Here is a 13,822-nt window from a genome sequence, read left to right as displayed (position 1 = left end):
AGAACCACAGACTGAGAGCAGAGTCTCCAGGATCCATCTGTCTGTCCATGAAGAGTGACCGGTCCATGGGACCTTTTCCAGACTTCAGTCTTGGACCTGGACCTCCAGAGTCACAGTAAGAGACCAGATACAGACCTGTGTGCAGGACTGGGAGAGTTACTTTAAAAATGTAATCCAGTATAATTACAAATTACATGTTAAAATAGTGTAATTAGTAACTCTAAATTACACACAACTAACTCTAAGTATCACACAATTGAAGATATGCACTAGACTGTTACTTTTGGGTTACCAAATATGCAAATTAAAGGGATAGTTCAACATTTTGCCAAATTGACCTATTGCAATAATCCCTATAATCATAGCAGTATAGGTTTGTTGCCTTTAATTGTTGGTGCAAGCTATTTTTAGAACAGCGGAGCAGAACGGCGAGCTGCTCAGACAGGGAGTTTGTTTTAGAGTCCAGATTTAAGGTCAACACTGCAAAAACTCAAAATTTTACCAAGAATATTTGTCTTATTTCTAGTTTAAATGTAATTTCTAGTCAAAACAAATCAAATTATACTTAAAATGAGACTCATTAACATGAAAAAGTAGCTTGTTTTTAATTGAAATACTGTAAGTAGAAAAATCTGATAGTGGAGCAAGTTTTCTTTCTTATTACACTAAAAACCTGCTTTCACTGGCAGATTGTTTTAGTTAGCCTATTTCTCGTGAAAATGTGTTAAAAACAAGTGAAAATGATCTAAAAACAAGTTAATTTTTAGGTGAAGAGTCTTATTTTAAGTTGAAAGAGATTAGTTTAGACTAGAAATTAGACATTTTGAAAAGAAATAAGACAAATATTCTTGGAAAGAATAAGAAAGAAGAAAAAAAGAGTTTTTGCAGTGAACAGATAAACAGAGACAGAAACCAGACCAGTTCATGACCAGGTCTTCATTCAGCTCGTCTCTCTGCACTCGTCTTCCTCTACTTTCTCTATCTCTGCTCCTCTGCTTACTGAAGCCCCGCCCCCTTGAGGTGGTTAACCAATCAGAGCTCAGATGTGGAGCTGTGACATGTTGTTGATCCAGAAATGTCTTGACAGGAGGAAGAGGAGTGGTGTCTCTGTGGACCAGCAGCTGTCCTGCTGTGGTCTCTGTCAGGACGTCCTGAAGGATCCAGTCTCCACCAGCTGTGGACACTGGTTCTGCAGACAGTGCTTCACCTCAGACTGGGACCAGTCTGGTTCTTCAGGACCCCCCTCCTGTCCCCAGTGTGGACAAAGACCCAGAACCAGAGGTGGACTGCAGACAGCCAATCAGAGCAGCTGTGGACAAAGTGAGACTGAACATCTGTCTGCTGATGTGGTCATTTGCTGTTTTCTCCAGAGTCATTGTTCCATCACACAGCACTGACATTTAAGATGATGATTCAAACCTTCTCTATGTTGTCTGTAGTTTTTCAGTAGCTGATGAAATAATCTAATCAGATTGTCAGACTCTCTGTCTTCAGTCTGACTCTGTCTCTTCTCTCTCAGCAGATCGTGGTCTGCAGGAGGTTTTAGATCAACATAAGATCAGTCTGTGGAGCAGATGTGAACGAGTGACTGAAGGAACTGAGGGAACAGGAAGTGGAACAGGAAGTGTAACCCTCCTCAACAGGATCTACACTGAGCTCTACATCACAGAGGGACAGAGTGAAGAGGTTAATACCCAACATGAGGTGAGACAGCTGGAGACAACGTCCAAGAAGAAGAAGATCCTCCAGGACACTCCAATCAAGTGCAACGACATCTTTAAGGACTTCCATGACCAACAGAGAGAGGATGTCTCTACGGTCTCACCTGTCCAACAGACAGAGGACGTCTCTACGGTCTCACCTGTCCAACAGAGAGAGGACGTCTCTATGGTCTCACCTGTCCAACAGAGAGAGGACGTCTCTACGTTCTCACCTGTCCAACAGAGACCCATCAGAGTGGTTCTGACCAACGGCGTCGCTGGCGTTGGAAAAACCTTCTCGGTGCAGAAGTTCACTCTGGACTGGGCCGAGGGCTTGGAGAACCAAGATGTCAGTCTGCTGGTTCTGCTTTCGTTCAGGGAGCTGAACCTGATCAGAGATCAGCAGTTGAGTCTTCTCAGGCTGCTCCATGTTTTCCATCCAACATTACAGAAGGTCACAGCAGAGCAGCTGGCTGTCTGTAAACTTCTCTTCATCTTTGACGGCCTGGATGAAAGCCGACTGTCACTGGACTTCAACAACAGGGAGGTTGTGTCTGAAGTCACACAGATGTCATCAGTCAACGTGCTGCTGACAAACCTCATCCAGGGGAATCTGCTTCACTCGGCTCTGGTCTGGATCACCTCTAGACCTGCAGCAGCCAATCAGATCCCTCCTACATGTGTCGACAGGGTAACAGAGGTCCGAGGCTTCACTGACGCCCAGATGGAGGAGTACTTCAGGAGGAGGTCCAGTGATGAAGATCTGTCCAGAAGAATCATCTCACACATCAAGACGTCCAGGACCCTCCACATCATGTGTCAAGTCCCAGTCTTCTGCTGGATCAGTGCTACAGTTCTGGAGCACATGTTGACCACAGACCAGAGAGGAGAGCTGCCCAAGACCATGACTGACCTGTTCTCACACTTCCTGCTGGTCCAGACAAAGAGGAAGAAGAACAAGTACGGTGAAGGACATGAGACGAGTCCACAGGAGCTGACGGAGGCCGACAGGGAAGTTCTTCTGAAGCTGGGGAGGCTGGCGTTTGAACAGCTGGAGGAAGGAAACATCATGTTCTACCAAGAAGACCTGGAGCAGTGTGGTCTGGATGTCACAGAGGCCTTGGTGAACTCAGGACTCTGTACTGAGATCTTCAAAAGAGAGAGTGTGATCTTCCAGAAAACAGTCTACTGCTTTGTTCATCTGAGTGTTCAGGAGTTTCTGGCTGCAGTCTACATGTCCCACTGTTTCACCAACAGGAACACACAGGTCCTCAAGAAGTTCCTGGGAGAACAAGTCTTGAAAAATGTTTTCAGTGACTTGTCCTCGGTAGAAAAAGACAATGGCGACAAAGAAGTAAAAGAAGAAGACTACAAACGGAGAAAGGAACCAAAACAGAAGTCTTTGTTTAAGAAGATTCAGAATTTTTTTGGATCCAATGCAAGCAGTCCTCCACCCCAAGTTAACTTCCTGCAGAGAGTCATGCAGAAATCCCTCCAGAGTAGAAACGGTCACCTGGACCTGTTTGTTCGCTTCCTTCATGGCCTCTCTCTGGAGTCCAACCAGAGGCTGTTAGGAGGTCTGCTGGGTCAGACAGACAACAGTCCAGAAACCATCCAGAGAATCATCAACAACCTGAAGGAGATGAAGTCTGATTTCATCTCTCCTGACAGAAGCATCAACATCTTCCACTGTCTGACGGAGATGAAGGACCAGTCAGTTCATCAGCAGATCCAACAGTTCCTCAAGTCAAAGAACAGATCAGAGAAACTCTCTGTGATCCAGTGTTCAGCTCTGGCCTACATGCTGCAGATGTCAGAGCAGGTTCTGGACGAGTTGGACCTGAAGAAGTACAACACATCAACTCAGGGACGACAGAGACTGATCCCAGCTGTGAGGAACTGCAGGAAGGCTCGGTGAGTCCAGACATGATCAATATAATTATTGATCAGTAGTTCACATAAACAGAGTTTTTCTTTTTTTTCTCATTATTTTCGACTACTAAGTGAGCAGGCTTTGCTTCAGGGTCCCGTCCATCGTGTGAGAGTGATGAGGATCATTGTTTCCTGTCAAACTCAGTCAGAGAAGATGAGCTGAAGCTCAGATGTTCATCACATCATCACATCCTGTCATCAGATGCATCAGCTGTGTTTTTACTGCAGCTTTCATCTGATTTGATTCTGACACATTTGATATTTTTCTCTTCACAGACTTGGTGGTTGTGAACTCTCAGAGAGTCACTATGAAGTCGTGGCCTCAGCTCTGAAGTCCAACCCCTCCCACCTGACAGAACTGGACCTGAGTGAAAACAACCTGAGTGATTCATCAGTGAAGGTTGTGTGTGCTGGACTGGAGAGTCCAAACTGTAGACTGGAGACTCTGAGGTGAGTTCACTGACTGGACCTGTTGGACTTTTGTCTGTGTTAAGTTCAAATGTGTGAAGTTCAGTTTGAAGCAGCAACTGATTGTGACTCCATGTTACTGCAGCTGGTAGCAGGTGAAGGGTCAGAGGTCACTCAGAGGTCAGTGTGGTGGTGATGATGATGATGATGATGATGATGATGGTGTGTGTGTGTGTGTGTGTGTGTGTGTGTGTGTGTGTGTGTGTGTGTGTGTGTGTGTGTGTGTGTGTGTGTGTGTGTGTGTGTCAGAGAGAGAGTAGGTTACAACTTGCTAACTGTTAGCCACCGTAGCTCAGGCGTTGGTCTCCGTCAGATAAAAGCTGCTGTTGTTCTTCAGATGAAAGCTCATTAAGGTGTTCACCTCTCCAGTGGAGCATCACTGCAGTTGAATTAGCTGCTAAACTGCTGGACGCTAAAAAGCCAGGGGACACGTCTGTGTGTTGACCATTCACCAAGGCAATGTGAACAGAAGTGCAGCTCAGACATGGTGCAGTTAAGTTAAGAGGCAGCGTATCGTTGTGCCTTTTCACCTCCATGTGAACTCTCTGTGGGAACTTACTGCACATGTGCAAACAGCCACATACACACGGTACTGACAGAAGAGGCAGAGCAGCAATGGGCCTTTGCTCTGTAATACTACACATGGCTGAGTGGTTTGTGCAGCTGCTGCCTGGACAGAATCTAGCTCTGTTTACTGGCTTTTATTAGACCATGAAAATCACCACATTCTGACACATTGAACTTGTAGTAAAGTTATCTGAAAGTCCAAAAGAATCCAACTTTAGATGAAGTGAATAAATCAAAGCCCTGACTGCACCTCACTGGTTTTTAGTCCAGTCTCTGTTTCTCTTCATGTTTCACCTCCACTACAGAAACACATGTGATCATCCCATAATGAGCAGGTGTGTGTGTGTGTGCTGGTTTCAGGTTTTTCTGTCTCTGAGCTTCATTCAACATAGGGTTGGTACACGTTAGTTGTCATGGTAACATAGTTCAGCCTCACATGTTTGTTGTCTTGAGCATGGTCAGTAAATCTCTGATCAATGTGGCTGCACAACATGAGTTTGTCTGGATGGAGCCACAGGTGGAGCTGACAGGTGAAGAGGCGGAGTCACTGCGTCTGTGTTGAAGCAGCAGCAGCTTCTCATGAATATTAATGAGCTGTTTTCTCTCTATGTGACTGTTTAACCTGCTTCCTGTTGCTTCAGCTGTTGGACTTTGATTTTCTAAACTTGTTCTTTCTGAAGCTTCTTCAGCTCTGAACAGATGATGAGACACTGAACGCTGTCAACAAGGAGCTTTGTCCTCAACTCACTGCTTTTATTCTTTATTCAGATTGGAGCGCTGCAGTTTGTCAAAGATCAGCTGTTCTTCTCTGGTCTCAGCTCTGAAGTCCAACCCCTCCCACCTGAGACTCCTGGACCTGAGTGGAAACAAGCTGCAGGATTCAGGAGTGAAGGATCTGAGTGGTTTTCTGGAGAGTCCAGACTGTAGACTGGAGACTCTGAGGTCAGTTCACTGACTGTTACTGTTGTAGATCTTAGATCTTTGATCCACAACTGAACCTGATTGATCTTCACTCAGAACTTGAATCATTGACTTTGATGTCATGAATGAAGGATGTTTGAAATAGTTGTTGTCTCATGTTTCCACTTGTTCTTCTCTCACACTGACACTGGCCGCGTTTCCCAGATTCGATCTTTCTTAAGGACGTAAGAAGGCTCTTAAGAAGGGTTCGGCTAAGAAGGAGTGCTAAGATACGGGTTTTTCCCAGATGCGTTCTTAACTGCCTTCTTAGGAGAACCTTAAGATCACGCCAAAGAAGCTTCTTAAGAAGCTCTTAACGGGAGCTGTCCACCACCACGGTACTGAAACTGAATCAATCGATGCCAGGCAAATCGATTATTATATCACACGCCACCTAATACACGCATAAGTCACACAGTTACAAGCGCAGCTGCACCGACGGGCGATGAATAAACCGAAAACGGGATTTCCACTTTCCAAACATGGGGTTAACACAGGTGTCGACGGGCCTGATTAGAAACTTCTCCGCTGTTGTTGCCGCATTGGTCACGGGCAGTGACGGACTGGCCGTAGATGACACGGCACAGCTGCGTAATGATGCGGCTGAGACGGCTGCGTGACCATGTGATTGATGTGTGTGAAAATAAAAAATAAAAACGTGCGCAGGGGCTGGCTGGTTTACAGCCAGACAACTCTGGAAAGAATGAAAACACAATAATTCAGTAACACAAGGGTAGCAAATAGCTCACTTGATAGAGTATCCCCACTACAAGTTGAAGCATTGCTGTGGTCTGGGTTCGAATCCACCCAATAGAAAATTATTTTGGTGGTCAACACGTTTTTCTTTTCTCATCATCACTGAGTGATCAATGCTATCCAGATGTACATGTATACATATATATTTAGGCAGTGGAGTGTTAATGCGTGACAGTCTTTTTGGTGCCAGCATAACATGGCACAGGAGGATCGGTGTCACGGCTGCCACACTCCGTGATACTGACCCTTGCTTGCGATGCCCCCACCACACCAAGAAGCTGCCCACTGCGTAAAAACACGATGCAACAGCGACACTGGGGTTGATTTAAGAACGGTTGTTTTTGATGTTCATGCAGATATGGGACGTGGATGTGTGCGTAGAAATTATGATAAATGATAGTCATGATGATTAATTTTATTTGTGTGCCTGATGTGCAGAGCACATGTTATTCCTCATATTTAGGTTATTTATTGTTCTTATTTTATTTTTTATCTCTTTATTTTTTATTTCAGCACATAATTTAATATGTTTTAAACATACGATGTGCACTGTTTAAATCTTGCTTAGTGTGATATTGATTTGCCTTGAAAACGTGAGCGTTGGTCGCTAAGAAGACTCGAAAGAGTGGGTCAGCTCGATCTTACATTTCCTTCTTAGTGAAAGATCTTCTTAAGCTAAGAGCGACTCTGGGAAACACGTTCTTCTTTCACAGCGTTCTTAAGAGCGCTCCTAAGAAGATCTTAGCGCTAAGAGCTTCTTAACAAATCTGGGAAACGCGGCCAATGACTCTTCACTTTCAGCTCATTTCACTGATCAATAATCAATGATCTGATCACTACAGGTGTGTGTGTGTGTGTGTGTGTGTGTGTGTGTGTGTGTGTGTGTGTGTGTGTGTGTGTGTGGTGTGTGTGTGTGTGTGTGTGTGTGTGTGTGTGTGTGTGTGTGTGTGTGTGTGTGTGTGTGTGTGTGTGTGTGTGTGTGTGTGTGTCCCTAAACGTCCTCCCATACAAAGTCCCTCTACTCATTTACACACTGATCATTGATCAGGACACATCTGATCAGTCATCAATCATTTCATCTTCTTCTTTTATTCTTTATTCAGATTGAACAACTGCAGTTTGTCAGAGATCAGCTGTTCTTCTCTGGTCTCAGCTCTGAAGTCCAACCCCTCCTACCTGAGAGAACTGGACTTGAGAGGATACTACAACAATTACTACAACACCCTGAGCTCTTCTTCATCTCTGCAGCAGCTTCATGATCTTGTGAAGAGTCCAGACTTTCGACTGGAGACTCTGCGTGTTACTGATCTGTAGCTGTTTCCACAGCTGATGAGACTGTGGGAGTGAAATAAAGTGTAAAGTGCAGCAGGTGAACCTGTCAGGATGTGACATCACACATGACATCATCTATGACATCACAGACACAGAAAACGCTGCAGCAGCTTCAATGTGTCAATCATCAGTGATCCAGTCACAGGTAAAGGTGTTGAGTCAAACAGGAACAATGAGCTTCACCTGTCACTCAAGTACAGGGAGTACTTTTACTCCACTAACTCCAAACTAAATACTTTTACTGTAGAGTAAAAGTATTTACTCTGATACTATAAATATAAGAAGTATTCACTGCGATACCTTGTAAGAAGTACTTTTACTCTGATACTGTATCTACAGGAAGTAGTTTATTGTTTTACTATAAATAAATTAAGTATTTTTACTGTGCTACTGTAAGTACAGGGAGTCATTTTACTTTCCTACTGTAACTAAAGAAAGTATTTCTACTGCAGTGTATCATATGAAGCATTTTTATTCAGAGTTCCTACTCAAGTATGGAGAAGTATGGAAATAGATTTGATACATTTCCAGGTCTGGAAAAATATGGAAAATGGAAACAATTGTATGGAAAAATATTTATGTTTCCAAGAACGTTACCACTGCTCTATTTCCTAAAACATAAAATTTAGAATATCTTCAAAAGAAATGGATCGATCTTGTTTTTCAAATTGTTTAACAGCAGCTTAAATGTTATGCTAATCCAAGAAAGAAAATGAAATTCATCATTCACTGTTTGTTGTTACTGGAGTGTAGCTACTTAAACCTGTCTCTGGGGTCAGTGAGCACACCATGACATTAGTTACAGAGCTCTGTCTCCACCTGCAGGACGACGACACACACTGCAGCTCAGACTGAGGGGAAACTCTGACTTTAAAGGTCCCATATTATGCTGTTTTTCAACTATTTCACATGGTTCTAAGTTGTCCAACCATATAGTATTCCTATTGTATTGTCCCCAAATCAATCTACAGCTCTACATCTCAGTAATCTAAAAGTGGCTCTCCAGAGCTCTCCTGCGAACGAGCCATTTCTGTGTCTGCACCTTGAAATGCAAATTTCAGATAACACCCGCATCTACTTTGACGAAGATTTCACTAACAAAGTGTTCCAGGAGAGAGCAAAGTACAGGGATGTCAGAAAGCAACTGAAGGAGAGAGGGATAAAGGCGCGTGTGCTTTTTCCAGCAAGGCTGAAGATAACTGAGGCTGGAGGAAAAGTGAGAGTGTTTCGCGACCCCCGACACGCAGCAGAGGGGCTCCGCGACTATGGAGTTGCCATGGAGATGACGCCCAGAGAGCCCGACTTGGAGTCCATGCTGAAGGCTTCCGGGTGGGAGACTGCGCCCAGCAGGAGAGCAAACCTGGCAAAGGAAATGCTGTCTGGGGTAAAGACATTATTGGATGCTATCAAAAAGCATGAAGACGGCGACGAAGAAGAGGAGGAAGAGGATGAAGAGGAGGCGCGAGGGAAAACGAAGAGGAGTCGAAGAGGAGACACCAGAAAGTGACTTTATGAAAAAGGTATGGACAGATAGACAAAACAAAGACAAGGACAGTAGACTGGGGATTCCCTGTGTAAAAACAGTCACCATGAAATTTTGTTGTTTATTGTTTGTTTTGTTGCTGTATTTAGTTCTCTTGTCTTAAATGACAGAGTTCCTAGAGAATCGAACATTTACGGGATCTGACTGCAAAGTGTATGATTTTGAATATCAGGTAGACCCGGAGAGTCACGTGTTTAATAATATTATTGACACTTGTAAATATTATTCTGATGATGAGCTCAATGCCAAAATTGTAATGGACAATACATTTTCATTAATTCATTTTAATTCAAGAAGCATGTATGCAAACTTTACTAAAATTAAAGAGTATCTGAATAAATTAAAAGGAAATTTTAAGGTGATTGCATTATCAGAGACATGGATAAAGAAAGAGAGAGGCACTGAGTTTCATCTTGATGGCTATGAGTTACACTACATAAATAGAGAAAATAAGATCGGAGGGGGAGTGGCTTTTTTTGTTGACAGAGACTTGAGATGCAGAGTAATTCAAAATATGACAATTGTTAAAGAAAATCTAATGGAATGTATAACTGTGGAAATTGAGTTAGAAAAGAGCAGAAACATTGTGGTTACTTGTGTATACAGAACCCCAGGGTCAAATGTAGAAACGTTTGTAGATAGTCTAGAAGAGATAATAAGTAGAGTGAATGAAAACAAGACGTATATGATCTGTGGAGATGTGAACATTGATCTACTCTGTGCAGCAAAACATAAAGCAACATCAGATTTTTTGGACACTCTATTCAGTAGAGGTTTCCACCCCCTAATCACAAAGCCTAGTAGAATTACATCATCTAGTGCTACTCTGATTGACAATATATTTTTGAATGTCACAGAGAATAATATCACTTGTGGGTTAGTAATAAATGACATCAGTGATCATTTACCAGTGTTTGTAATATATGATTGTCACATAAAGAGTATGGTAAAGGAAAACTGTTATAGATATGCAAGGGTAAGATCAGAGGAAGCAATACTTAAGTTTAGAAATGATTTGTTAAATGAGGAATGGAATGAGGTTTATACAGAGGGAGTAAACGATGCATATGATTCTTTTTTAAAATGTTTCATAACACATTACGATAAACATTGTCCAATAATTCAACTTAAGCACAAAGGTAGTAACAACAAAAAACCTTGGATTACCAAGGGCTTACAAAATGCTTGTAAAAAGAAAAACACACTGTATAGAGACTTTATTAAATTTAGAACAAACAATGCTGAAAATAAGTATAAGAGGTATAAAAATAAGTTAACAACAATAATGAGGCAGGCCAAAAGGGAGTATTATAATAAAATACTAAAAGAAAATAAAGATAATTTGAAAGGAACATGGAGGATCCTGAATGAGGTAATGAGGAACAAAACAGCTCCAACAGCTATGCCAAATTATTTTATTAATGAGAATCGAGAAATTAAAGACATGAATCAAGTTGCCAATGAATTTAACTCTTTTTTTGTAAATATTGGGCCAAATTTAGCTAACACAATCTCAACACAAAATCAACAATCCGAGAGAAAAGAAAAAATGGGAAGCAAGGTGCTACAGTCAATGTACCTAGGTGGGGTGAGTGAGAATGAAATAATATCGATCATAACCAAAACAAAGAGTAAGACATCAACAGACAGTGATGGGATAGACATGTGTATAGTGAAAAAAACTATTGATTGTATAATTAAACCTTTAAATTACATATTTAATCTCTCTTTAAGTACAGGTGTTTTTCCAGAGAGGATGAAAACGGCAAAGGTTATTCCATTATTTAAGTCCGACGACAAACATGAATTTAATAACTATAGACCCGTGTCAATGCTCTCACAATTTTCAAAAGTGCTTGAAAAACTGTTTGTACAGAAGTTAGACATATTTCTTGAAAAGAATCACTTGCTGAGTGAGAGTCAGTATGGGTTTCGAACCAACCGATCTACAGCAATGGCACTAATGAAAATAACGGAAGAAATAACAACGGCAGTAGATAACAAAAAATATACAGTTGGGGTTTTTATTGATTTAAAAAAGGCGTTTGATACAATAAATCATGAAATTTTAATTTCTAAATTACATAATTATGGTGTGAGAGGAATTGCCTTGGACTGGTTAAGTAGTTATTTACAAAATAGAAAACAATATGTTCAGCTAGAGGGTTACAAATCAGAATGCATGAGGACTGTATGTGGAGTCCCACAAGGATCCGTTTTGGGACCTAAACTTTTTATTTTATATATTAATGATATTTGTGATGTTTCAAAGATTCTGCAGTTTGTTTTGTTTGCTGATGATACTAATTTTTTTTGTTCTGGGGATGATTTGGGGATTATTGCAGAAAACATCACTAATGAAATGGTTAAACTTAAGAGATGGTTTGATGAAAACAAGCTTTTGTTAAATTTGAAAAAAACTAAATTTATGGTTTTTACAAATCGAAAAAAGGATGAAATTGAACTTTCATTTGCAGGAGAGATTATTGAAAGAGTGTCTGTATTTAGGTTTCTGGGCGTTATCCTGGAGGACAAGTTGTCATGGAAAAACCACATAGCATATGTAAAAGCCAAGGTGGCAAAGAGTATCTATATTCTGAATAAGGTTAAGTTTGTCTTGGACACTAACACACTAAGAATTCTGTATTGTACATTTATTTTGCCATATTTTAATTACTGCGTGGAGGTGTGGGGCAACACTTATGTAAGTAACATCGCTCCTCTGATTCTGCTACAAAAAAGAGCAGTAAGAGTAATCCACAAGGCAGGTAATAGAGATCCCTCAAATAGATTTTTTATTTCTGCAGGTTTGTTGAAAATGGCCGATATAATAGAATTACAGACCCTAAAAATAATGTTTAAAGCAAAGAACAGATCATTACCTGAACATTTACAAAGCTTGTTTAAATTGGAGGAAAGGGACAACAGACTGAAGTTTGATTTTAAACATACATTTGCAAGGTTGAGCTTAAAACAAATGTGTATTTCTATTGCAGGTGTAAAAGTATGGCATTCACAAAGCAAGGAACTGAAAAGCTGTACAAGTATGTCTCAGTTTAAGAAAATGTTTAAAAAAGAAAAGATAAGTATTTACAAAAAAGAAGAAGGAGAAAGAGAAAAAGAAGGGAGAAAAAGAAAAAGATAGATAGATGAGTGGTGTTTACCGTTATTTTGTTTGTTTGTTTTTTTGTCATTACTATGTTTCATTATCTTTAATATTTTGAAACAGAGAATAATATTGGTGTTGAAGTAAGCCAATGAAATTTGTAACAACAGAGAGGGGCAGGAATTATAAGTTTTTTCTTCATCCTGCTCCTTTTCATTCATGTTGAAAATGTGTACACAATGTATATGTGCAACTATGTGAGAACCATGAATGAAATAAATCAAAATGAAATGAAATGAAATAAGATGTGTAAACCACGTCCACTCCACACCTGTCACGGGGAGAGGGTGTGGTTTTCACTACAGGTACATGTGCCAGTGTTGACATTGGGACAGGGGTCGGGCATTGTTTTCCGAAAAAAAAAAAAAAAAAAAAAAATTCTGAGACTGGCATCTTGTCTGAAAAAAATGTAGGCTAAATGTTCCTTCTTTATTTTTTTATTTTTTTACTGTGGCAGAAGGAGAAACATGGAGAGACTCCTACTACCATCAGAAAGTTCTGTGTGAAACTGTCAAATCAAAAAAACAAGTGAAACTGAGGAGCGCAGCACAAACTGTGCACTGTTGTATGGACTGATGAGAAGTTACCGGAGAATATTGAGGTGGTTTTGCGCCGGGAGAGGAGACTTCCTCGCTCAGATGTCTCTCATTCCGTGATGAGGAGTCGGACCGCTGCGCTGATGAGAAGCGGTATCATTCCAATATTCTCTGATCCGCGATTTCATTTTTAATGACAGGCAGCTGTTTTTCAGTCAATGATTCAAAAGGATCATCTGGCCGCCGCGGTACGGACCGCTCCTCCCGTAGGCCGACCGCTTCATGTCAAATGACGGACGGACGGACGGACGGACGGACGGGGAGGGGGGGGGGGAGCGTGTGTGTGTGGATGAGGGGGAGAATGGGGGTCGCGGTTCTGGAAAAGTGTCACCGGGCGGAGCTCACGTTTTTCCAGACTGGCCCAGGGGGAGTATAAGGAAGTACCGGGAGGTGGAGTCACCTGAGTTCAGCGCATCCTGACGTCAAGTCTGCCAGCAACTTCCAATTCGCCCGTTTGAAGACACGATCTCAAAAAAGTGTAGAAATCAATTAAGGGAGTGAACAGACTTTTTTCACCTCCAGGCATCATAGAAAGGCCACGGGAACACACAGGACCACTACAAAACCTGTAGAAAGTGGATTTTGCATAATATGGCCCCTTTAACAGAATAACATCATAAACTGAAGTTCAATAAAAATGTTTAGCTCTTTTTATAATTTTTATTTGCAAGACTTTGTCAGTGTGACATTAACATCTTTGAACATACAGCAGGTTTATTTATTTTATTTATTTATTTCTTCATGAACTCAGTTTGTGTTACTGTGGTTCCTCTGGATGAAAAACTCCTCTCACACTGATCGG

General features: G+C 41.4%; 1 protein-coding gene across 1 annotated transcript in view; it reads left to right on the top strand.

The window, feature by feature from the left end:
* The window catches only part of LOC310987540 (NACHT, LRR and PYD domains-containing protein 12-like), a 427,459-nt gene that overhangs the window by 113,026 nt on the left and 300,611 nt on the right, over positions 1 to 13,822 (top strand). Inside the window, exon 2 of the mRNA XM_083973848.1 lies at positions 1 to 115. This exon is cut by the window's left edge and continues 5 nt beyond it. Within this exon, the coding sequence (XP_083829974.1) occupies positions 1 to 115 (115 nt within the window). The remainder of the gene's footprint in view (positions 116 to 13,822) is intronic.

Source organism: Trachurus trachurus (genome assembly GCF_905171665.1).
Source record: "Trachurus trachurus genome assembly, chromosome: 6".
NCBI lineage: Eukaryota > Metazoa > Chordata > Actinopteri > Carangiformes > Carangidae > Trachurus > Trachurus trachurus.
This window is presented reverse-complemented; position numbering and strand designations above follow the sequence as displayed.